The sequence below is a fragment of the Dermacentor andersoni genome, chromosome 6 (assembly GCF_023375885.2).
Source record: "Dermacentor andersoni chromosome 6, qqDerAnde1_hic_scaffold, whole genome shotgun sequence".
NCBI classification, from domain to species: Eukaryota; Metazoa; Arthropoda; class Arachnida; order Ixodida; family Ixodidae; genus Dermacentor; species Dermacentor andersoni.
This window is the reverse complement of record NC_092819.1, coordinates 61,665,106-61,692,276: the sequence shown is the minus strand read 5'-3', so window position 1 is coordinate 61,692,276 and position 27,171 is coordinate 61,665,106. Positions and strand designations below refer to the sequence as shown.

The 27,171-nt window shown below is 47.3% G+C and overlaps 1 protein-coding gene across 1 annotated transcript in view; it reads left to right on the top strand.

The window, feature by feature from the left end:
- Positions 1 to 27,171, top strand: part of ss (aryl hydrocarbon receptor spineless) — a 155,506-nt gene that overhangs the window by 66,456 nt on the left and 61,879 nt on the right. Inside the window, exon 2 of the mRNA XM_055066672.2 lies at positions 1,074 to 1,276. Within this exon, the coding sequence (XP_054922647.1) occupies positions 1,074 to 1,276 (203 nt within the window). The remainder of the gene's footprint in view (positions 1 to 1,073; positions 1,277 to 27,171) is intronic.

Genomic DNA, 27,171 nt, shown 5'->3' with positions numbered 1-27,171 from the left:
ACGCTGGGGAGAGAGGGGAGGGGGAGGTTGCTACATTGCTTAGGCATCTGACTCAACTAAGGTTTATTGAAAAACCAATGTAAATGATCTTTATCCGCTAGTCAAATTCATCACTACAATGACATAACATACACTATATATGCTGTGAAACGTAATTACTCCATTACAGATGCACCCATCGAAACTTGCAACTCTGTATTGACGTAAAAGTGGCCTTTAAAACAGTTACAGCACGTCCAGCAAGCGCGGCATGTGGTCAATGTCACATATAAAGACCTCTCGTATACGTCTTTGGCTATTATTCCGTAGCTCTCTCTCCGTTCTCCTCACAAATCCTAACTGACATTCAGACTGATTGTCAAGCTTGGTTTCGACATTATTACGACTACACATTGGAAGGAGTGTACGGATGTCATCCGAAGCCCACTCAGAATAAATTTTCCGCTAGATGAAACGATAGCACTGGAAGAGAGGTAGTATATGTTTATTACGTCAAGCGAAAAGTGTCAAAGCTTGAATCATCATACAGTATTTGACCCTTCTCGATATGTATTGCTTTTCTTGAATAATGCGCAGTGTCTTTTCACGTGTCATACGCAGCATCTTAGTTGATCTTGTATGCACGATTTGTTAAAAAAAAGAAATTATGGGGTTTTACATGCCATAACCGCGATCTCATTATGAGGAACTTCGAAGAGGAGGACTCCGCAATAATTTCGACCAGCTGGGGTTCTTTAGCGTGCACCTAAATGTAAGTTCACGGGTGTCTTCGCATTTCGTCCTCATTGAAGTGCGGCCGCCGTGCCCGGGATTTGATACCGCGACCTTGTCCTTAGCATCCCAACACCATAACTCACGCTTTGGTGTTCATTTCCATAGCCAGTATATTCATTGCGATGACACGGCCGTTGGCTATATGCTTCAAGTGATTTTTTCCCCTTGAATTAAACTGAGCAGTTAGGCGCTCATTATGCGTTCATTGTCCTTGCCTGTTATGCGACGTTGGACTCCTTATTCACGAGCCCTGTCCGTTTTTTTTTTTCTTTTCTTTCTTCCATGTCATCCCCGAACAGCGTACGAGTGGCACCGAAGGAAGGCCCCAACGGTCAGCCGGTCAAGTCCAACCCTAGCAAGCGGCACCGGGAGCGTCTGAACGCCGAGCTGGACACGCTGGCCAGCCTGCTGCCTTTCGACCAGAACGTGCTCTCCAAGCTGGACAAGCTCTCCATACTCAGGCTCAGCGTCTCCTATTTGCGCACCAAGAGCTACTTCCAAGGTACGCCGGGACTTAGACATGTCGTTTACGTGAGCCAATCAAACACGAACGGAGCCGGCTTATCAAACAAAAATGTGAACGCTCCGTGGTCCGCTTGAGCAGGCGCCGAATGGAGCTTGCTTTTAGCCTACATGTGCGCGAAATCGGTGGGCGCAGTCCTATCCATGGTAGGCAACATAATGTAAACATAAGCTTGTGCTATAGACTTTGCGTAGCGTATTCTGCTGTAAAGAATATGCTTCTGTAACGCTTTAGTGCAATACATAAAACAGTGGTAGCGGTGCCAGCCTGCGTTGTTTATACGTACATATATTAAGAGGCATATTACGCAGCTCGAACTAACTAGTATAAAGGCAGACATTGTTATAGACAAAACAGGCATCTGCGCTCGCCACTCCCTTTATGCTAGCATCAGTTTCATTCACGGCCGTGCGTCAGATTACATACATAAACACAGAGCGCTCAAATGTTGTGCCCAAAATGGCCAATTCTTTTCAGCCTGCACTTTATCTCACTTTGTCAACAGTCGCACTTTTTTCGTTTTTACCTCCCCCAGTTAACCCTCCCTTTTAGTTTTTCCTTTGCCGACTACACTTCCGCTTTGTGCTTGCATTACGGCACGGCATGCTCTAACATAAGTTGTTCTTTGACGTTGCGGACAGAAAAGCTTAGGATTAAAAATAAAACAAAAACATGTAGTTAAGCCCCCCCTCCCCTCCCCTCATCCCATTGACGAGCCCAAGAAATCTCGCACTTTTTACTACTCCAACTTCCGAAAGCACCCATAGTCCATTCGTGAGTCAGTCAGCACCAGAAGAACATCTCCTCCTTCAAGACACTCTTGCATTTACTTCGGTGCCAAAGTCAGAAAAAGCGCAAACAAACAAAACAAACAGCCGAGACCGTGTGCATACGGCTCCGTATTGCCGGTGGCGCCATCTGTTGCGGTTCGGGCGCGGCCTTTTTGCTCCCTATCGTTCAGCTGCTGCTCCCTTCGCGAGTCACGCGATTTTCGGTTGCTCCCGAGCCCTTCTTCCCTACCGCGCGCCTCGCCTCCCGTCAGTGTGTCTCTCTCCAACCACGCAGAGCGCGAAACCGTGGGCCGGAGATATGCTTGCTCGCCGCCACTGGGTGGCGTGCGCGCTGCGCTTCCCAGCGCTCACGGCATCGCCCGCTCGGTGGCTGCGAAACGTTGGCTCGCCGGGCATCCTCGTTGATGAATTAGATCTCGCACGAGAAATCTTTCCCGCATTCCTCTAACACGCGGCAGCCCCGAGCAAGTGTTGGGAGACGGACGCTTTGTTTTTTCTCTCCGCGGAGAGAAAGTGTTCCGCCTGGAAACTTGGCGCCGGAATGATGACCACCGAGAGTGTGCGGTGGGTGTTTGTAATCTTCTCTCTGGGCGAGGCGCCCACTGCAGCGAATTTGTGTAAACCTTTCAGCGAGAGTGAGCTGATATATGGAGCGTGGGCCTGCGCGAGATTTGATGAAACGCGGGGCGAGTGTTTTCACTCGGAAGCTCGGAGGTCGGCTTGGTGAAGTTGGGGGTGGGAACTTCGCACGGACGCTGTCCTGCGCGCGTGGAGAATTTTTGTTTGAGCGTCGAACCTTTTTTCGTTTGTTTGTTTGCTCATGGAAACGCCTTGCATGCATCAATTCTCTTTGCGAAGACGCCGCGGAGTGCTTTGAGAGGAAGAACTTGCGTAGTGGCCGTTTGTCTCTATACGTCACAAATGGTGTTTTTACATTTCAGTACGAGCATAACGGACATTTACCAATGTCACGCAAGTGACAACGCCTTTGCAATGGTCAAGCGTTAAGTTTCGTACTTCTCAGGACGTCCATAGTTATACTTGCAATTCTACCAACCGCGTTTCAACATTGAGTGTGACAGAAAACGCCTACAATATTTACGTTCACCGACTTCCTGCAGTGCGTGGGATCTGTGCAATTCTCACGCGCAAGATATGATCCCATACAATATGACGCCTAGTTTACATTAAAACCAGTTATTTTCGTTTCTTTTTATACTTCCTTTCACTCTCTTTCTCTCCTTTAGCTATAGGCTAGTGCTACGGTGGCTTATACAACACGAGAGACATTGGCAAGTGTCAGGAAGCTCAGAATTCTTCAGTGACGCTTGAGCATCGCGCGACAGTGCGCCTTCTTTCATACTGGAGCAGCCTGCACATCGTGCACTCGCTGAAGTGTATCTCTTTCACTAATTACTCGTGATTGCAGCAACTTCGTTAACGTACGGCACACCGCGATGCGTGCACGCACATTGCGGCGCGCGACGATCATGCAGGCTCCTCGTCTATGCGGCCGCAATTCTGTTCACAGAGGAGTTCGAACACTGCAGGAATGCGCCGGCTGTGCCGCCGCGCGTCTTCCTTTGCAATCTTTTAACGTATTTTCCGCTCGCGGCTGGGACAGCCGTGGCGAGTGGGGACGCGCCTTTCTTTACGACCGCCTCGGTCGCCGTCCTCCGCACAATCGCCAGACCCCAGCGCGTGCACTGCGCCGCGGACCTGACACGACGTCGTAAACACGACTGGACGCCTCCTCCCCCCCCCCCCCCCCCATCCGCGGCCCACGCTTCACGCAGAAGCGAGCTGCACACCGAAGGTACGACGCATGCACCTCGGCGTGTGATGTGCGAGCATTGGGGTTAGCAGGTCGCGAAGTCCTATAGACGACGTATATGTATGTACAAGATGTATATACACTCTCGCACGATGCCTCGTTAAAGAGGAGGCATACCCGCTATACGCCGCGGTCTTCTTGGTGGCGCGCTTGGATTTTACGCGTGCGAGGCCACTGCTCACACTCAAGCACCGCTACGTACCCGATACTGTCGTGCTGGCAGCAGCCGGCCTTAGACATCGCATAGAGTAACGTGCGATCATTTATTCGACTGGTGGTCGCGTAACAGGTCTTCCAACTCGCACGAACTTCCGCGCGCGGGTCTTGCGTATAGGGCCTTCCGCAGAACGATGCTATCCGGAAGTGCTCGGCGACGTAGCAATGGTTGAGCCGGGTCGGTGTATATGCATATACGATCATACGGCCACGGGTGTGGACGATCTCGGACACATGTCGGCGGAGGCCTCGCATTGATTGCTTTAATTAGCCAGGGCTGCGCAGCTAACTTGACGTTCTCGTCATATTACGCAGAGTTTGTGTGCCGAAAAATGTGTGGCCGCGACAAGGAAATGAGCTTTACGTTCTGCGGTTTATCTGGAGTCACGGACACTGGCCCGGAAGTCTGCGAGGTGCATAGACCAAGAAACCGGCATAATCTAAAATCGGGGCAGGATACGCAACCTCAGTGACACCACACAATGCCTCATGTCAACTCTGTTTCCGCCGCAATGGGCTACGTACGCACCGCACTTAATGCAAAGTGAACTTCAGATATGGTCTTAGAGAGATGGGAGTCTAACTTTGTAATGAAAGACGGACAGTCTCGTCAACTCGGAGTCATCTAGCATGTGATACGGAGATGGCAACAAAACATGTGAAATGACGCACTTCGTAAGCTTTAGGTGCCCCAAAATTGAACAACGGTGAAAAATAGGATAGTATTTGCAGAACCACTGTGCATTGTGGTTCGGTGCCAGAACTACTCTATATAGGCGACGCGATGTATGTAGACGTGCTGTAGCCGTGTGCGCAGAACAAAGGCTCCGTCAACACGGCTACAGCACGTCTACATCAAGTCGTAGCGCCCGATGACGGACACCCTATAGTACGTTTAATGCTGCCAGCTTACCTTGCGCAATCGCACGACTCAGAGTGCTTGCGCAGCGGGCGATCGTTTATGCAACGACGGGCGATATTTTCTTTTCCCTTTTCTTTTATACGACATTCTTTAGTATACGCGGCGCCGGCGAATTCCAGCAAACAAGGCTTTGAACATTTGTTCGACGGCAGACACGCAGCGTTCCTTCTTTAAGCGAAAAAAAAAGAAAAAAACGAGAGAAAAAGCATATAATGAAATGCAAATATTCAGGTCATTTATTCACTGCTCTCCTTGTATGACCTCGGCACAATAAAAAAGAACACTGAAATCGCTTGGCGTTTCATTTTTTCTTTCTTCACCCCCCCCCCCCCTTTTCTTCTTGGGGGGGGGGGGGGATGAGTGAGCTGCAGTTAGACAATGTAGGGCTCGACACAGTGAACGCTTGCGTACAGAATCAAAAAATAAACTCGCAGTAAAAGACAGAAAACCAGACTTGATCGCCGGGCATTTTCCTTCATATATGTATTTTTTATCTACTTTTATATATACCATGAACTATATAACCTATGAAAAAACACAAAGCACGAGTCCAACTCTTGCCGGCCTTCTTAGCACCGTTCCAGAGAGGAATAATGTGTAATATGTTCAATAATGGTGAAAAAACACAAAGAACAGAATATATCGCTGTTCGAATTCAATTATATATAGAGTAGACTTAGGGAACGGAATGGCAAAAGTAACTAAATTTTCTTTTGTACTTAGACTCTCGCCTCAGCCAGGGCTGCGGAAAGTATAATTCTGGCAGAAGCGGTGAACCGATGTTACAAGCATAGTAAATGTTATAAAATTCAGTGACAGTACACACGCTTGGGCTCGTTGGCGCTCGATTGGCTTTGTGTAGCACGCATGCTGAACAAAGGACAGGGGATCAATGAAGTCAACTGGAAGTTAGCGCTTGTAAGCGTTTAGCACGTCCCGTGTTATTTGTTAAATTAGTGCGCTACACAAAGTAAGTGACAACTTTCTTATTTCTTTCCTTCTATTTATTTATTTATTTATTTATTTATTTATTTATTCATTTCACTTTCCGGTTTTCCACTCAAGCGGAATAGAAAAAAAAAAGATGTGTTTGAAAAGTACTGTTATGAACAGTAGTCTAAAGCTAGCACTTCCCGAAAAGCAGCTGCTCTGCCCTATTTCGCAGATACATTTTCTTTTTCCTTTTTCCTTTACTGAAGTCCTGCAGTCAATTGTCACAGCCTTCGACACTCAACGACAGAAGGTGCATATACTACGCCAATGGCATTACCACGGCCGCTGAATAAGTCTTTTTTTTTTCTTTTGATCCACTGGCCGTGCCACCACATACGCACAGCTAGAGCAGAGAAGCCGGCCGTCACAGCCGAACGTTCTCCGTGCCACAGGCGAGCGCGCGTTGCGCACGGCACGCAAGAACGCTCCGCTGAACACGTGACGTGCACACAAGGAGAGTGACACGTCGGCGCGCGAGACACCGCCAGGGCGTTTCCGGACGCCGACGAGGACAATGTTATACGTACTACAGTGCAAAGTAGACAGACGGCATAGAAATGGCGGTGCGAAGGCATTGCGCGTAGCCAGACGCCTGCAGCGCAAACCGATAGCGAGAGAAGGATATAAATTAACGCCGCACCTTCTCGCACGCAAATACCAGACGAGGCTTAGGCCACTTTAGCGTTTTAGGGCGCGAGCAAGCCTGCCCCTCTAACGTTTCACCGCATGCGGAGGAGAGGGCGTAGGGATTTGAAGGGAAAGGGAGATCGGAAGCGGTGGAGAGGATTCGAGCGGGACGAGGTGCTAACAAGAATGCAGAGACCCGTGACAGAACAGGACGCGGAAACAAAACAAAAAAAAGAAGCACGGCACGAGAAAATTAGAGGTCACGCTCCCGTAGACACACATGTATGCGAGTGTGATGTGCGAACGCCACATACGTATGCAAGCTCTTCGTTAGCGCGTTGCCACTCCGTGCGCAAAATCTGTGTATAGAGGAGATCGGGGTGCTAAAGAGGGTACATACATCGAGGAAGAAAATAAGCGTATAGAAAATTTACAAGCAACGAAAACTATTACGCGCTGTATGATGAGTAAGTAAGGCCACGGCACGCGTACGGGTTTGACAGTGCCGTAATTTTCGGTTTGCAATCCGCAGATGGAGAATATCGGCAGGAAATATAAAACCTTTTACTCGGACACTTCACTCATCACAGATGCGGTGGTAAATTTAGGCCTATAATTTTTCTGCGTGCGAGAAACTAATTTCATTGTGCTATGACTTCCTTGTGATTTGCCATTGTGAGAAGTCGCGAGTGCGTTCGGCAAACTTATCCAAAAATAAATTAGCGGTACTCTATTTCTCTTTGTCTTTCTCCGTTCTTTTTTTTACTGTGCCACGTAGCAATTGTTCGGTTGTCATAAAACATGCTGAAAATGAAACTAGCGCGTTACTGTGCGGCTTCTTAATTGCAAGTTCTATTCCTATAATAAGCCATATGCCACGAATGCGTCATACATATTCACCACTCTATATTGATTTTCTGTGGAGCCACGTAGAAACCACGCTATCGGAAAAAAGAATCCTACACCACCGAAGGGACCTAACGTCACAGAAGAAGGCCATGCAAGCGCTATTGCGCTTTCTGCTATCTACCGGCCTTCGCGAACGTCTTTAACTGGAACGCCTTTTGTGTGTGTATGTGTCTCCATGTGTGCGTTTTTTTTGCGTTTTCCTCTCTATCATCTTTCTAACCCCTATCTCCCATCCCCAGTGTAGGGTAGCAAACCGGAGACTAATATCTGGTTAGCCTCCCTGCCTTTCCTCTTCATCTCTCTCTTTCTCTCTCTCTCTCTTGAATTTCTGTGAGGAACCATGTATGTTCCCGTGTGAAACCCCATGGTCATGCTGAACTACTATTATGGTACATATTTGTTTCTTTAATAGGAATGCAACGCGCGTTTACGGCCCTGACTTAACCGCGCAAGCGCGCACTGACGCTTCGTGGGAACGATTCTTCGTGAAGTGTTGGCCATCCGCAAAAATCCATATAAATGGATTTCCAATACACAAGCACTCCTAGATAGTCCCCATCACGTGTATAGTCCGCGAACTGAAGGCCGGAAAATACAGTACTCGCCACGCGAATAGATATAAACAAGCGAACGAGAGGCCGAGATGCGCATGCATGGACGAGCACGAGGTACGGGCAGCGTCGTCGCTGCTTAAACGCGCGTCATTCTTTGAGCGCGCGTCCCGCGCCACCTCGCACATCAGGACTCTCGGAACAAATGCACACGCGCGCGCGCACGTCGAAGTGTGCAGCGAGCACAGGGTGAGGCGAACGACAACGTGTTCTCTCTCTGGAAACATTGTGAAACAACGCTATTGTCGCCTAATGAGACAGCTGCAACGAGAGGTGGAACGACCAGCTGACGGATCTCTCACCTCGCGGTTGGCTGCGCGGTTGTCCTTTCGCTCACCCATCCGTCATCCGGTGACGAGCAGAACCCAAAAGCGTCCTTCATCGTTTTTTTGTTTTTTCTTCTTATTTCCGACATCAAGGAGGTACATTTTTGCAGACCTAAAAAAAAACAATAAAAGAGAGGAACCCATGACTTCAGCGGTTCCTTGGGCAGCGAACTCGTTTAATGTGGCAGCAACATTCTCTCGCAGGTAACGTAGCGCAAAGTGGCTGCCTCCCTCCCCCCAACACACACACACAAAAGGGGGCGAGGAAGGATGCTATACCATCAGCTGTTTGTTAAGAGAATGCCACCGACTTTGCACTAAATTACCATATCGTCAGAATGTAAGACCAACTATAAGCTCAACAGTCCTTCTCTCGCAGATTACACCACGCCCTTGTTTGTTTGCTTGCTTGTTCCTCAAATAATTGCGCTTACACTCTGTACAGGGGAATGATCAAGTAGTAGCGGTGATAAGGTGGCGCAGAAGATGCGCGTGTAAAATAATGCTTGAAATTAAGAATACGAAAAGATAAAGGAACCCAGGCCAGAACGATGTCCTATCGCATCACAGCAACGGGTAAAGAGAAACATTGAAATTTGATCGGTGCCTGTTGTCACCTCTATTTTTTCTGCACGTACTTTCTTTATTTTTCGCATACTTTGCTGGAATTTTTCTCTTCCTGTTGGCCTGCGCACTGCATGCAGCGAGAGGGGCACTATAGTTCTAGAGTTAACGAACAAGAAGCTGTTTGGATGGGCAGGTACAATTATTACTGTCTGACGTAGTAGTTCGCGGTAACTCCGGGACTCGAACCCGGGACCACCGCCTTTCCGGGGCAGCCGCTCTACCATCTGAGCTAACCAGGCGGCTGGCAGATGGCAGGGCGAAGTTTTTTTGGTAAAGGAATACTGTCAAGGCCCAGTACTGCTTTGGGACGTTAAACCACATGAATCGATCAGCCGACCCACGTATATTTCCCCTCGTGAGAGTTCGTCTCTAATCAAAACGAATACTGCGCGAGTCACCGCGAAACCAAAACCGACTTGGGCGTAAATAGTGCCTGCGCATTCGCTTAAAAGCGACGGACGTTGGGAATCTTGATTTTCTTTTCTTTTCTAATGTATAACATCACGATTGCGTGCGTTCAGCATATTAGCAACCGTTTCACTATCTTTCACTCATTCTTTTCTCTTTTTGGTCCACTTGCGCTGAGAAGAGAGTTTGTTCGGAAACGTTACCGAGCCACGTTTATTGAGCAGGCGGTCGCGAGCAAAAGTAAGCTGGAAAGAGCGACAGAAGAATCAACGCGGCTGATGTGTGTCACCGGAGTACTGCTTTGCGCTGGCGAACGTGCTGCGCGCACCAAAGGCTTGAATCGCGCTGTGCGTCCGCCAGTCTGCGTGTGTTGACAGAAACGAAACGCATGTTCGCTCTCGTGTGAGCGCGTGCCTCGCAGACGTACTCTCGCGCGACTTCAGAGTGGGCGGATCGTGGTTTGACGCATAATTCCAGAAAGAAGGGTAGCCGTAACTTTCTCCTTATCGGTCTCTACTTAACCCTTTCCCCACCATTTTTCCTGCCGCTCTAGCTACGCTCCGTCTCTCAATAGAAAGGGGCAGCGTCGGAGAAAGCAAAAGTGACGTCAGCCAACCGTGATGCAGCGAACAGACGGACCTTACAAGTGAGCTTCGCTAGACGTAACCGCTTCCAGGAAGGGCGTCGGTATCAGGCTGCAGTTCTTAGTAGACTGACTGGCAGAAACGCTTGGAAGCATATTGTACATGTGTTTAGCTTTATGTGTTCGATTATTTTTTTTGTTCTCGTTGCTTCTAATGTAACCACTTGTGTAGATGTAGAGCCCAGAGTTCGTGAGTATTTTGTTGGACGTATCCTCGTTTGCCTCGTCCTATGGTGCTGTCCTTCTCATTTTTCTTTTCTGTTCATTCTTTTTTCCTCGGCGGCTGGGCAGTTGAGATGTCCAACCGACAGATGCGACAGTCACGAAGCTCGCGACCCCTATTCTCTTCCATCCCGTCTCATTAAACAACAAAATTAAAAAAAAAACAGTCACCACCCCTTCCAGTCCGTGAAGATGTTCGAACAGCGAAGCTGTTTAGTATCACCGAGTGTTACACCATGCATGCAAATCAAACTTCGCAAGCAGTCTATATCGTAAATCTTTTGTTTCACCGTTCTTTCACCTCATTTTCGCTTTTGCGTGCTTCGCGTGGTGAGCATACTTTATGAGTACTTTTTTTTGCGGTTCTCCCAGTGTTTGCTTTTGGCGCGCAGCTCGGGGTCGGTCCTACGACGACGAGCCCGTTCACGAGCCAACTCTTGCTGACGCTCGCGGTAGGCAGCTTCTTCCTCAGTAGTACGCTCTACTCGTGGTCTTCCCATAGTTGTAATTGGGATCGAATGTGCGGAACCACTAATCCAAAGTTCCGTATATTGCGCGCAAGGCCCACCACTGGAGATGCGGGCGCTGGAATCGTTTGGCGATTGGTTGGATTGGTTTGGCGAGTGACGTCTTTGTGTTTCTTAATGACCTTACACACACGTTCGGCTGCGACGGAGAGAACGACGTCAGTCACGGCATGCCCGCAGTCCGCCGTTGTCGCTTGCGTTCGACGTCTCGAGTTTGCTCGGTGGCGTGGTTAGCAGTATCCGCCCGGCATTGCCGCTTGCGATTCTTCAAAATTAGATTGCTTCAAAATTAAATCTGTCCCTCACGTAGGACAATGAATGGCTCATACCCCCATAAGCAATGACTCATATTCCCGTAAACACGGCCTCCCCATTACGACGACAGAAGTGAAATTCAACGCTGGAGTGACGAGCGGTAACGAAGTCAGCTGTGGAAGACGGCAACGCTCGAGCCATTGCTGCTGATGATGGTTTAGTGAATTCCGACAACGACGACACAGGGTCCGCATAAACAAGCTTCGCTGTAAAACAAGAACGAAAACGTGAAGCCGAGTTGCGAGTATCTTGGGAGAGGGTAGTCGTCGGTAGTCCAATTGTCCGAATCCCAATATGCAGATCGCTAAACTACGGCGTAAACAGCAGCAGTACACAGAAGCGAAACAAAACATGTGCGTTATAACTCGCTATATGTGGTGTCTGTTGTATCTGTCTCTTCGTCACGACCAAGCTCCGTAGCATGACGTGTGACGTACCGACAAGCCGAATGAGCAACCAAATGTCCATAGTCGGTTGAGTAATACAGATACAACTGTAGCTTTCTTTCTTTCTTTCTTTCTTTCTTTCTTTCTTTCTTTCTTTCTTTCTTTCTTTCTTTCTTTCAACTTTCAAGAGGAGCATTAGCCGAAATGACAACCGCTGACAGCGCGGGCGAACGAATGTTCCTAGGGCATGTCGACATCGACTCACTCGAACGTCGGCAGAGCTCGTAAGCACAAATGTTCGACCAGACGCGCATTTTGAGCGTACACATAACGCGGTGGGAAAAGAAAAAGGAAAAGAGAGAGAAAAAAGAACGATCTGATTTTATCGAATCGCAAGGACTCCGGAGTGCTTGTGTATGCGCGTGCCAGCTCTGCCTCGGATTTGCGACTGGCGACTGTTCGGTGTACGAACCACTACTCTTTTTTACACAAACGTCCGTACACGCATGTATAGGTATACATACGCTCCTGGAATAGCGGTTCTTCAAAGCAACTTCTTTTCGTTTCACTCTGAATCGCTTTTGTTCTCACTACTGACCACGATTTGCGGGCGCGCTGCCTCCATTTGTTCTCGACGGTCCCTCTGGTTTCTCTTTAGTTTTGGCGGCAGATCCGGTCTAGCAGTGGTCGCCAGGGAGACGGGCCCGCAAAACAGGAAGTGGTCCCATACACAGCGGCAACTCGCTTCCGGTGCCCTCGACGGTTCGCTTAATGATGGCCGGGTCCTTGATGTATCAGCTGACCAGTGTTTCGAGTGGGACCCGTGGTGAAAACTGGACAACCTCGCTCGCAGCTGCGCTTTCTCTCTCTCTCTCTCCTTAATTTTTTTTCATTTCGTGAGGATTCAACTGAACGTCCACGGTAGCTGTAACGATGCAGCTTTAGAAATGTACGCAGCTAGCGTGGTTTGCGCGTGCTTCACTGCCTACGCAGGTTTTTTTCCCCTACACGTTTATGGTTTCAAAACAGAGTGGAAAGGACCAGTGTTCGACTTACACTGTTTGCTATTATGTAGAACATGCGATGATATTTTTTCCTTTTTAGCTCTCTCTCTCTCTCTCTCTCTCTCTCTCTCTCTCTCTCTCTATATATATATATATATATATATATATATATATATATATATATATATATATATATATATATATATATATATATATATATATATATAAAGGCTACGTTTTTTTATTATTATTCATATTTACCCGCCGCAATGGCGCAGTGCATACGGCACTACCATTGAGCACGTAGTCATGGGTTCGTCTCCCGATCATATTCCGATGGAGACAATAATTCATTCATTCATTCATTCATTCATTCATTCAAGATTTCAATGACAACATCACGGAATATTTTGTCGGTAGTCACGTCTACAAAACCACGTGACAGCTAAACACATGTCGGAGGATTGGTTACTCAGCCACACTTCATAAAATGTGACAAAATCTTGCTCATTCAACAAAATGAACAAACTTGGAATACAGTAAACGAAGGACACCATTTCGTTAGAGTGGTCACCACTCGGAGAAGCCCTAAATGTATATAACATGTAAGGGGATAAATTAGTCTCAACACTCGCTTTCCTTGTGGAGGGTACCCACTGAGAATTTTCGCTGGATGACGTCGCCCCTTCCGATCTGCGCTCTCTGTAACGCTCTCTCAGTTGGTGGGAGCAAATCAGGCTACCCACGAATAAAGAGATATCGAATCAAGTCACTGTCGCAAACGTACGTGCTCGAGTCGGTTGTGTTGTCAGCAAAAGGTTATCTTCCTCGAATTCATTCGCCTTGCGCGAGTTGCTCCCTCTTCCGCACCGTGCTTCTCGAGCTGCTTAATGTTTTCGCACATGGTACAGCGTTTTTTCGTTTCTGGCAAGAACACAGACACGCTATCGCGTACATTCCGTGAGAGCAAGCAGGTACACAAACTGGTGTTGTGGCTAAAGTCGCCAGACTTTCGGCATTGATAAAAGTAATTAGAGTAACAACTCATGGACTTCAGTACAGCAAATGCTGCCTACAAGCCCGTTCATTCGGGCAGTTGACATGGTTTGTGACTTCATATAAACGTGAAGTTTGTGATGCAAACAAGGCGTCAGTCACGATACCTGACCTGCAAGCCGTCTGAAGACGAAGCATACTTGCATACAAGTGCGTCGTCACGCAAATAATAAAAAAGAAGAAATTCTGGGGTGTTAAGTGCCAAAAGCAGGATATTATTTTGAAGCACGCAGCAGTGGAAGGCTTTCGATCGATTTTGACTGCTTGGGGTTTTTTAACTTACTGCAAATCAACCAAAGAAGGAAAAACAACTACTTAACAAGCTCACCATAAGCGATACTTTGTTCTGCCTACCAATGATGTCTCCTGCTGAAAAAAAAATTCATTCTGAACCATCTGTTGGAATTAATAGCGAAAAACTTTTGGCAATGTTGGCACAACAACCTCCAACTCGGTTCTCAGGTAGTTATGTTCCAGTAATCCGATACAGTACATTCATTGGCACATACATAGCTCCTACGATCATGTAAATACGCTGCATTGTGCTACAAGGTGTACAGCGATTTTATTGAGTGAAGCTAGGCGAAATGACCGAGTAAACCGCCCTAGTTGTAAATAAATCACGTTTACCCCTCAAAGCTGACTTGGAGCTCTTTTCAACGCCCCAAGTCGGCTTTTCTGCAAGTCCGTCATCAATTGCCGAATGAAATGAATTCATTTGTAAATCACCTTCAAAGCTGGTTTCTGGCCTGCACTTGCCAGACAATGCGGCTTTGTACCGCGGTACAGTTGTTTACACGCAGGGTTCTCCGTGCATTGAAGCGTCTTGTATGTTGCGGTGAAGCATGTCGACAGCGGCAGGGGTGAATCTGACACGCCGAGTCCATGCCATGGACGAAATGGTTTCTTTGGCGAAGCCGTTTCTTTGGTTAGGTTAGCCAATAACACTGCGTTAATAGAGCGATTTTTATAAGTGTAACAAATCGAGTAGGTTGTGCTTTCTTATACGTGATGCCGCAACTTGCGGAGGGACCGTAGGCGGAGGAAGGAGCTGGATAAAGTAGCAGGTGCAGCTTGCGACTGCTGCACAATGAAGATCCAGTTGTGATAACTTGTCTTCATTGGCTACTAGCCTGCCACTTTATGTCGTGAAAGGCATGTTGGCGCCTGAAGTGGGACATCGAAAAGAGAGTTGCTAACCGTGTATTATATATATATATATATATATATATATATATACTTTGCAGCAAAAGGCGATTACATTTTCCCGGCTTCTGATATAACCTGAAAATGTTCTCACAAGTTTTGTTTCTTCGCAATTGTTCAATTTGTAGGACATTGTGAGAAACATTGTGCTTAAAAACTGGTGCCCGTATTCCCAAATTTTATTAAATCAGGGAATTTTCACTGCAATAGCTTTGGAAAACCTGGGAAAGCAAGGGAATACTGAAAAAAGGCACTTGCCAGACACACTGTAAACTCCACCTGACACGGCGTCCACCTGAACCAGCAGCTTCTTCAGGTCCATTCAAGGTTATTCCAACCGGTCTTTTAATGCACTCAAGATCTCGAATACGCGAGCGCCTTTGGACTTATGGCTACGCTCGCCAGACATTTCCAGACAAATAGCTCTAATGAAAGTGACGTCACATCTTACAGAAGTTTTTAGTCATTGGGGAGGTCGGAAAGCAAAAAAAAAGTCTACCAAAAAGTGTGTTGAAACCGGGTTCCGCTATTTATGAAGGTGCCCCCCCCCAGAAAACGTTGATGTATATGTTAGCGCCTTGAGTGTAAATTGCACATTATCAATCTAGAAGAAAGCCAAGAATCGGATAGGCTAGTGTAATATGATGTATCATATAAAGCGCAAGAAAAATTAACCACATGTTGAGAATAGGTGTGTGAGATACAATAGAACCAGAACTTGGCTCATATATATGAATGAAAATGAAGGAATAAACTGTAACAAATAACTACCAACACGGACAGCTAGTCGTCGCACGACTGTCTTCATTCTCCACTGTTTTGTTGCTGTTCTTTTTCCTTAGCGATATCGCGCCGCCCACTCTGGGTGATCGGTCATGAATCAAGGCGGTAAATTGAAGTTAAATTAGTAACTTGAAATTGTGATATAAAAGCTTTCGAATTAAAAGCTTGAAATAAAAGATTTACGAGTAAAAAAGGTGTCCGACGATTACGATACTCCCTAATGCGAAATTTGAGCGCAGCTCGATACGTGTTTGCATTTCGCGATATGTTGAGGCAAGGAACTTGACGCCGAAATCACCGCACCGACTGGCAGTGGGCCAGTGCAGTCAGCGCCTTCGCAAAGGGAGGGGCAGTATGGGAAGCGCTGGCATGATGAGCGGTATCGGAGCCGGAAGACGACGAGCACGCTCGCGTGGTTACGTCTATGTCAAACGCGAGCACTTGAGGTCACAGTCACTAGACCACGCTGCCAAATTCCATTTCTAAATTTTTATCTGCACAGAGCTGGTCTGGATCCCTCACCGAACTGTCCCTTATGCGGGGAACATGAAATTATATATAATTTTCTCGTTGATCGTCAATGATATACTGAATTGAGAAAAAGAACATAAGAAACGCCGTTCCGTCTTCTAAGACTAGACTTAAATATTCACAATTTACAACCTTTGGGGGCCTCGACCTTTGGAAGCAGCCACAGGAGGGTTTTCGATGCCATCCAGGATTTTAGTGCAGGGTCAGAAAAATTTGAACCATAAAACCTAAACTTCAGATTTCGTTACATTTCTACAAAATCAATTAGATTAGCTGTATTACTTGTTTTCATTTATTGTTTCGTTCTATTAAACTCATAAGTCGGAATCTATCTATTATTTCCCATATACCTATTCACAAATTCTGTTTACATTTTTTTGTAATACTTCTTTCTTATTGTTGCATTGAACTACCCGGTTCTTGGCCAATTCCCCAGAGTGGATATGTGTGCCGACAACATTCATAGGCTCGATATCTACATCTATGCCGAGGGACGCCGACGCCCAACCCAGGAACGGACGTCTAAGAACTGCGCTCTAAAACAAAAAAACCATAACTTTTAACGTTTTCTTCGTCCAATTAATTCGGTTACCTAATCTTGATTGAATTTTAAAGCACTCGCAGCGGTTCATCGAGACCTATCGCATTTGATGCTCAGGACGGGATCGATTCAGGACGCGTTTTCAGGACGCTCAGGACGTTTTCAGGACGCGATTAAAGACGCTCAGGACGCGTTTTGGGATCGATTCGCGGTCACGGTGAGAACATCCCGGCGGGGATCGACGGAACGTGAGAAAGTCCACGTACCGTGGCTTGGCTGCGCGGTAGAGAATCTCAGGTGGTCGAAATTTTACTGGCTGGCCAATGGAAGCAGCGTGTAACTTTCGGAAATAAAACTCAAGCCATTTGTATTTCTTCTTTAAAGCGAAGCTTCCTTTGCGAACCATCCCGAAGTTTCCTACAGCGCGGCCAGCTGGGTGCTGCTACCTTGCAGAACAACTCACATACTTAAATATTAGAATACCATGCCCGGTGGTGGGATCGAACCTTGCTTCCTCCAGCATAGCAGTGCTATGATGCATAGCCGTTCGGCCACAACCGCACGTATATACTAATTCTGTTGTGCCAACGTCAACCGGCCCCTTGAGACGATCACCACTTGCGTCACATTGCGCAAAACGAACGCGCATGCGCGCGCGCGCGCGCCACGCCAGTTTCACTGACGTCAAAGACGCAGCAATGAAACGGGAAAATTTACTGCGCTTGATTGACCGCTCCACGAAAACTTCGCTTCACATATAGATTCCAAGATGTGCGTTGGTATCTGCATATTTTCTTTCTCTTTTCTCCACTACATTAGAGTTCTGCTTACAGACGAAGCCAAACGCGGTGGAGCGCTACACACTGCTCTACGGAAAGCCGATAATTCGACGCTGAAAGGAAGCAGAACAAATCGTATTGCGGAGAAGCCCCTCTCACGGCTCGCGCGCAGCGCGGTTCGTCTTGGTAGCATTCCGCCGTCACGGGCGTGCCAGCGCACGGCGGTGAGGGAGGCGTTATTCGAAGAGAGAGACAGGAGGGGCAGAGGGGAGAAGGGTGAAAAGGAGAGGAAGGAAGGGATATGGGGGAGCAGAGTTAATGCCCGCCATATCGCTCCATCGATTCCCTCGCTCCGGTAACCACAATCGATACGGGGAAGTTCTCGGGTTTACGCCGCTATAGCGCCTTTTCTGTTGTGCCCCTCCGCTTGCCGGTCCGTTGTCCGTCTCCGACGATTCGCCCGTCTTTCTCTTTTTTCGTTTTATGTATCTTTACTGGCGCCGTTGCCGGGGTTTTCAGCCATTCCACACTTCAATTTGGCTGATGCAAGAGAAGGGCAATTGCAGATCGCTGGAAGTGATCTTCGTCTCTGCAGGGAACAAAAAAGAAATAAAGAGAGAGAGAGAGAGAGACTGATAATGACGTTGAGGTGATGAACTGGTGGTACTCTGATTCTCTGCTCTCGTATTTCGTTTCCCTTCCGCCTTGGTCTATTTGTTTCTCGATGCGGTCAGGCACTGCGTAAGCAGTTCTGGTTGCGCTTCCGTAAAGGCTGGGCTCGATACCCTGCATCTCCACCTAAAAAGATGTTACGGGGATAACGTGTACTTCCAAATTCTAAGTATATCATCATCATCAGCAGCAGCATCAGCAGCCTGGCTACGCCCACTGCAGGGCAAAGGCCTCTCCCATACTTCTCCAACTACCCCGGTCATGTGCTAATCGTGGCCATGTTGATCCTGCAAACTTCCTAATCTCATCCGCCCCCCTAACTTTCTGCTGCCCCCTACTACGCTTCCCTTCTCTTGGAATCCAGCCCGTAACCCTTAATGATCATCGGTTATCTTCCCTCCTCATTACATGCCCTGCCCATATGTCCATTTTTTTTTCGTGATTTCAACTAAGATGTCATTAACTCGCGTTTGTTCCCTCACCCAATCTGCTCTTTTCTTACCCCTTAACGTTACACCCATCATTCTTCTTTCCATAGCTCATTGCGTCGTTCTCAATTTCGGTGGAACCCTTTTCGTAAGCCTCCAGGTTTCTGCCCCGTACGTGAGTACTGGTGAGACATAGGTGTTATATATTTTTCTCTTGCGGGGTAATGGCAACCTGCTGTCATGATCTAAGAATGCCTGCCAAACGCACCCCAGCCCATTTTTATTCTTCTGATTATTTCAGTCTCATGATCCGGATCCGCGGTAACTACCTGTCCTAAGTAGATGTATTCCCTTACCATTTCCAATGCCTCGCTACCTATCTTAAACTGCTGTTCTCTTCCGAGACTGTTGAGCACTACTTTAGTTTTCTGCAGATTAATTTTTAGACCCACCCTTCTACTTTGCGTGTACAGCTCAGTGAGCATGCACTGCAATTGGTCCCCTGAGTTACTAAGTAAGGCAATAGCATCAGCGAATCGCAAGTTACTTAGGTATTCTCCATTAACTCTTATCTCCGATTCTTCCCAATCCAGGTCTCTGAATACCTCCTGGTAATACGCTGTGAATGGCATTGAAGAGATCGTATCTCCCTGCCTGACGCCCTTCTCTATTGGGATTTTGTTGCTTTCTTTATGGAGGGTTACGGTGGCTGTGGAGCCGCTACAGATATCTTTCGGTATTTTTACATACGACTCATCTACACCCTGATTCCGTAATGCCTGCATGGCTGCTGAGGTTTCGAGTAAATCAAATGCTTTCTCGTAATCAATGAAAGCTATATATAAGGTTTAGTTATATTCCGCAAATTTCTCTATCACCTGATTGATAGTGTGAATATGGTCTATTGTTGTGTAGCCTTTACAAAATCCTACTTGGTCCTTTGGTTGATAGAAGCCTAAGGTGTTCCTGATTCTATTTGCGATTACCTGAGTAAATGCTTTGCAGGCAACGGACAGTAAGCTGGTCGGTCTATAATTTTCCAAGTCTTTGGCGTCTCCATTCTTATGGATTAAGATTATGTTTGCGTTCTTCCAAGATTACGTTACGCTCGAGGTCATGAGGCATTGCGTATACCGGGTGGCCAGTACTTCTAGAACAATCTTCCCACCATCCTTCAGCAAATTTGCTGTTACCTGATGCTCCCTAGCTGCCTTCCCCCTTTGCATAGCTCCCAAGGCTTCCTTTACTTCTTCCGGTGTTACTTGTGGGACTTCAAATTCCTCTAGACTATTCCCTCTTCCATTATCGTCGTGGGTGCCACTGGTACTGCATAAATCTCTATAGAACTCCTCAGCCACTTGAACTATCTTATCCATATTAGTGATGGTATTGCCGGCTTTGTATCTTTGCGCATACATCTGATTCTTGCCTATTTCTAGTTGCTTCTTCACTGCTTCTAGGCTTTTTCCATTCCTGAGAGTATATACAGTATACTCGTAACTATATACACAAGGTTACAATAGCCACAAGCAGCGGCGGCTGATGCAAGGCTGTCGCGCGTGCCTCGGGCCACTTCGTCACCGTCGTCTTCGTCCGGCCGACAGTAACAGCCCGTTCACTGTCTCGTAGCAATATACCGCAAGTGGTCAGTCAACTGTTAGTTTAATTAGATTAGTGTATCTCCATACGCTGTGCGATCATTGGAGAAGAGATTCGGTTGAAAACGCCCCATGTGTTGGTTATATTGCATAACTTTCAAACATCTCATACACCTGAGTTGTCGTTCATCCCTGAGTGCCTGCCCTCGCCTATTTAATATGAATGAATGAATTAATTAATTAATTAATTAATTAATTAATTAATTAATTAATTTTACGATGAACATCAGGAAAATGCGAAGCAATGGAAGAATAACAACCTGCACATTGGAGCTATAACTTTAGCAGGCGTGCTCAGTTTGTTTTTTTTTCACCTGTTCTCGCTCGTTCTTGTTGTTTTTTTTTTTGCACATTAGTTTTATTCTGTTTACTTGCACTAAAACTATCTGAGGCTCGGCTTATAAGTAAACGCGAAGCGTCTTGACTTTGCCGCGCTGACTAAGAGTCTCAGGACTATATGGGTTTATTACGAATGTACACAAGAAAGTGAATGACAGCATCACACGCTTTATGTGGAGGTTGTGGGTTCGGCTTTCACAGGTAGTGAGTGGCCTTTCCTTTCTCCCACTTTTAATTTTATCTGCTGTACATTTCAATTAAGAAACAACTTTAATTTCCTCTTTGCTTTCCTTGGCTCCGTGGATGGTGTCCAAACCCACTTCTAGCGTCGGCTCTCTCCCAGTAACAGAAACCAATCTCGAAGGTTATGCTTCTGCGGACTGCACCCGCCGGAAGCGATTGCAGGAGCTGGAAACATATCATGGCCGCCACGTTTTAAGCAGCACCTAGTGTCTGTTACTTTATATAGTTGTTACAATAACGAAAACACATCCAGCCCCTAATTCTTCTCGCTCACACAAGCAATATATATAAACCATATAATATTGAGACAGAGAACATGTCAGCTCACATGTGCTATATAGACACTCATCGAGTGATCTCCCGTTCCTCTACTTGATCGTCATATCAGAAAAAAAAAGAAAAAAACAAAAATCTTGTCATCTCGTACTAACATCTGCCTCGTACTACACATTACTGCGCGTCCATCTTATTATCTTAAAAGCTATCGTTCATCCACTCTAGTCTCCGTTCCCTTTTTTCTTTTACGACACCTTTACAACACCCAATGGCGTCGGCTTCACGTTTGTCGATTTCTTCTCCGCACGCGTAGCGCAAAACAGCGCGTACACGCACACACACGGACACCATCGGCGCTGCTGAGGGCGTATACACACATCGATATACGAAACCGTATAATGAGCACAAAGAAGCAGCATAACCCGAGAAAAAGAAACAGAAAGAAGGAAAAGGAGAAGCGAGGGAAGTAAAAATTCTCGAAGAAAGAAAGAAATAACGTGAGAGGGAGGGTGCCGCAATCAGACCGCCATAGGATTTTTACTTTTTTTTTTTTTTATTTCCTCTCGATGGTGTATGCGTTCGTCGTCCCACGTCGTTGGGTACACTTTGCAGTTGTTAATAACGAGCCTGGCTAGAAGGCGGGTCCTCGGGCGTCGAGATGGATGGGAAATGCCGTCGAACATAGCGGGCGCGGTGCTTGCAGTCATGCGATCGACGATGGAACAACAACCATAATGGAATGAAAGAAAGGGCCGGCATAAATAGAATGGAGATGGGGAAAAACAGAGGGGGGTTGGGCGAGAGTCGCGTACATATGTAGTACGTGCGCGGACGCGCGGACATCGTCAAAGTGTTCGTCGCTGAGGAAAGTGGCGCCACCAGGCGTCTATTATTGTAAATAGAGAGGGTGAAAGAGAACAAATGGCTGCAGGAAGGCACCACCTCGTTATTGCACATGCTTATCCGTTGTTTCACGCGTTCTGAGTACCCCGGAGACGAAAGCAGCGCGCGAAGGCGCGTGGGTCGCCATAAACAATGCGTGGTCGGCTTCGATTAGCGAGTTTACTCAAGTATTAGCAACAAAACACAGGGAAAGTTCGTAGTTTAAATGTACCGCGCTTTAACCGTGGCGTCTCACGGTGTTGAAACGGCAAGTGAAAAGACGACATTCTATGGCATGCTTGATCTTGCTTATAATGCTCTAAGGCTTGGCGGCATGCAAAATTCCCAAAACTGATAATTCACTTCAAGGGGTCCATGTATACTGAAGGCTCGTGTCATACAGGGCAGGCCACTGCGAACTTCACGCAACGGCCTCTCCTTATTCGCGCTTCACAGGTATAGCTGGAGTTTTACCAGAGCCACACTGGAGAGCTAGGAAGCGGCATTCTTCCAGCTGTTCCATCTCAATTAACAGAACATTCTGAACAACACAACCGCGTGGTGGCCGAAATATCACTGTTTTAAAATATCTTATTTGTTGCGGCGTATTTGTCTTCTGTCTGCCAAAGCCTATTTTATCAGAAGACTGCACCGTCGACATCAATGTTCCTGTTGAGCAGTGGTGTCCCAGAACGAAAACAGTAAAACGCGACAAAGTGCCGTGGCGGCATTTCGCTTTTGAAAGGCCGCGTGTGAGCGTCCGGTGCAGTCCGCAGAATCTTAGAAGCTGCATCGCTGGCTATACCATTCCAAGATCTGCCAACTCAGCGCTGCAGCGGCCAGCACTGCAGCCGATAGCTGCGGCGCTATAGAAACCGGCGCCGTCAGCACGCGGGGAAGTCCAGCTGGAACCACACACGGACTCAGCCAAGCATCAACCCTCCTGCTTTGTCCCGATGGCCTCTCAATAGGATAAAATACTGCTGATGCTATAGTACTGAAAGGTTCTCCTCGAACACTTCCTATGTTTCGACTTTGTTCCCCACTTTTTCGTCGTCGTTCCTCTTGCGTCAAAATGTCTCTTATGTCGTCACTGCAGGCGAAGACTGCCCCTGGGCAGTTTCTCTTTTATTATTTACTACTTTTCTTTTTGTATGGGAGGGTATAGGGTATATTCAAAGGACGGGCATCGGCTAAAAGTGCAACGTGGTTACGCTTGAGCGGCTGGTTATGGCGGCAGTCTAGACGTTTCAAGATGAGAAACTGTTTCAAATACAAAGCAGCAGCCGCTTCAGCAAATAACGTCTTAGCGCTGCTTTAGAAGAGGAGGCAGGGTTGACTGTTGTCTGCGAGAAATAGTAGAACGCAAGTTGCGTGACCGCTGGTCGAAGCTCACGGAAATGAAGTGCCATGCAATGAAGCTTGATCGGTGCTCTTCTTGAAGTATGGCGAAAGAAAAAAAGAAAATGAAGAGTGCGCTGCGATCAGAAGCTTCTTATGAAGTTCACTGATGTTCATGGTGTTAGGCCGAAAGACACCATATTAAGAGCAATATCTAAATATAAGGCGAAAAATAAAAGAAAGGTAAAAAAATTTATTGTTAGTCATTTAAGCGCAACAAACAGTACGATGATCAAGCACGAGCACCGCACAGATTCTCCACCACAAACACTGTGCGTTACGCCGCTGAGAATGTCCTAAGAGAGAAAACGGCGGAAAGGGGCAGGGCACAGGCGTTCAACAAGACAGAGCTCGTTTCTTGCCCTTCTCTTCTTCTCTGCTTAAATGTAGTATATATTCGTGCTTCTATATACACCGAAGGGCGGGGAGCCGCGGAGACGCAAAAGGTCATTTGGACAGCATCGTTTTCTCCTCCCCTTTATGTATAGGCGATCGTCGTCGTCGTCGTTCAGGTTGGGTCCTTTCCTGGGCCCAGATGTGGTCATCAGAGTCACCATTTCTCAACTCCATAGCGGGTGACACCCACTTCTACATGGCCAAGTCGTGTGCCTGCCCCGTGCCCCGGATCCACTGTTCGAGCTGCTGCCTTTTGTGCTCGCCATGTAGGCCCGCCGCATTCAGGAATCTTCGCGATCTTCGACCATTTGAAGCCACGTGGCCAATGCAGCTTGCTGCTTAGGAGCTTTCTTTCCTCTTCACTCAATCTTCCCGGGCGGTTCTCGGCGCCTTAGAGCTTCACAGAATTACTAGAGGGAACTATGGCGCTATAGTGTCTGCGGGAGCTTCAAGCAGGGCATTCTCAGCCTACATGGGAATGATGGTTAGTGCATGGATTTGCCTAAACTCTATCCTTCTGGCTTTAAATGGCCTCGAGACCTTGCAAGGTGATCATCTTTAAGAAAGTACTGCGTTATAAATAACAAAATAAACATTATTGAAATTGTCTGACGGCATGATCGAACACAGGACCTCTGGTACACAAGCCCGATCGAACTGTTAATGCAGCATGCTGCATTAAAAAAAAAAGTATAAATTGCTTTGAAATTTAGGCCAATTTAGGCCCAGATAAAGCCTAATAAACGAAGCCGCAAGAACGCCTGAAGCCCCAGGCACGAAGATCAGACAAATCCAAGCACTACCCAACATTCCCATGGTGGCAGAACGATCGTAGCGCCAGGGTTCCCTCTTGTAATTGTAGGAAACACTTTGCTCGGCGCTGTGCAACTTGCTGTGTCACGTAGCCGATTCTATCATTTGTGTTTCTTGCTTCAGCGTATGTCTGAGCCCCCCCCCCCCCCTCAGACACACACACATGCGCGCGCGCGCAGAGAGAGAGTTTATTGGAAAGGCAGAGAGGTAGGCCTGAGCTAGCATGCTCTGCATGGCCTGCTACTCTGCACAGGGGAAAAAGGAAAGGGTACAGAAGAGAGTGATGAAAAATGATGATGAGGACAGGAAGAAGGGATGCGTATATACACTAACACAGTAGTTATAGAAACGCGAATAGTTCACGAGTCGCCGCCCACCGGCGTTTAACAGCAAATCTGAAGACACAAAATGTGAACGAATCGCGCTGGCCTGTCTATGTGTTCTCTTGAAATTTTCAGGATGGTTACAAACCTGTTCGCGAACTAGGCTCTAGAACAACGGAAGCTCGAGCCAGACTAATCCAGTACGATAATTTATTGGTGCCAGTTAGTCTTAGTTAATATTCTGCTCGAGCGAATGCACTGTGGGTGCAATTCCTAATTGACGCTTTACAATGTACGGACCGAGGCCCGAAATCACATTACGTTTCGTTCGCCCTGTTTGTCATTGGGCCGGCCGCTTACGCTAACATGTCTAACGCGATTGGCTCGCATCTGCTCTTACAAGCAGTTGTATTGTAAGCACTCTTTTGTGAATGAGCGATCCGCGAAGCTTTTTGTTCAAAGGAACAGTTTATGATTGCCTGTATAGCCTCGGCATTCACATAGATCGCTATTATATGATTGGACTAATCCACTCCTGAGCCATGTTAGTTGTATGACGCAAGCACTGTGACTACACGCACATATTCATCTCGCTGCATCATTTTCATGTGCTTGTCTCAATTGTCGTGCCTAGCCAGGCTGTAGCTCGCGGAGCGTGGTAATCATATTGAACACAATATAGCAGTGAAATAAATGGACACAAATGGGAGCAGAAGGGACGACAAGCGCATTTCAACTGGAGGGTTTATTAAGCACGTTATAGATACATACAAAGCAGAACGTACCAAAAAGAGAAAGGAAGGAAAGCCAACACATTTTACCATGTCACATCCAACACACCAGTACAAGCAACACCTTTCTGCAATAGCACTACACGAAGCGGCGTGTGATTAATTATGACTTTGCAATGCACATTTAACGTTGCTTCGAAGGACGCTCTGTTTCAAGATATGCATCCGTTTTTTGCAGGGCTTTATACATTATAACCGCAATTAAAACTCGTGCAGCTTTCTATCCTGCAGTGAAGGATATTGGACACCATGTGAAAAATTTGCCGGTTTTCTCTGTCTATATGCTTAAGCTAATCCGCACAACCAGAACTGCTTATTCGAGAAATGATGAGTCGTCTGGCTTCCACCAACTAAATGGTGGATGCCAGACGTTCCTTTCAGCACTTCCTCGACGCTACACGGGCAGAAAGCCCATTCTCACAGCGTGTTAGCGGTACACGAAACACGTGGTCGCCAACGTCATGGAGACAAGCTGACACGTTGGCGAAGCAAAGCCTGTCAGTGTGACTATACATATATAGCAAAACGCTCACAATTTCGACCTGCACAGGAGACAACGAAAAGACAGTCGAAGAGATGCGGCGGTGGTGTGCATACGGCTTCTTGCCATACCTTAGAACAAAGGGCCACGGCCGCAAACTGATAAGAGAAGAAGGAAACAAGAATTGCCAGGAAAGCTGCAAAACGCCAGTTACCCTCCTCTGGACCACACCTTCCTAAGCACCGAGCCGGGCATGCATACGGAAAATAGATCGACGGGCACCAAACCCAATACGGCATATACGAACGGCAAAGCGCAGAGCCCCAGCAGCTCGGAGCGCAGTTGTACAGCAAAGACAATTGCAACATACCGCGCGCGCCCTTTTCTGCTGGTGATGATGGTATAGTAGTGATGATTGCGGGAGGCGAGCGCACACACCACCGGGGCCGTGCGCTTCGTTGTACGCGGAAAAGGGACAGGGAGGAGTCCGGGGCCGTCGGAAAAGTATAAGGTGTTCCTCGCGCCGGACACTCATTTGGGGAGGGCCGAGCGGCCAAATGATATCCCCCCGTTACCGGCGAGCGCGGTCTCTCTTTCGAACTGGCGCAATTCGAGTCTCGCTTATTCTTCTTCTTGCAGACCAGCCCACGGGTCCTAATATGGCAGGGAAAGCATATACCTTCGGCACTTCTCGATCAGTCCCGCGTCGGGGTGTTAGACAGAGACGGATTGGGCTCCAGGTATGTCTGGCAGCGAAAGAGATACACCAAGGGATATGCTCGCGTTCTGCCTTATATATTGCTCTACTAGTATACCAATTCGTAATGTTAAAGTCATGAGGCTCCTTCTAGCGGGTGGGTCGCGAGGTTGAGTATCGGACGCAGGAATGTGCCGAGGGGAGGTGAGAACGTTGA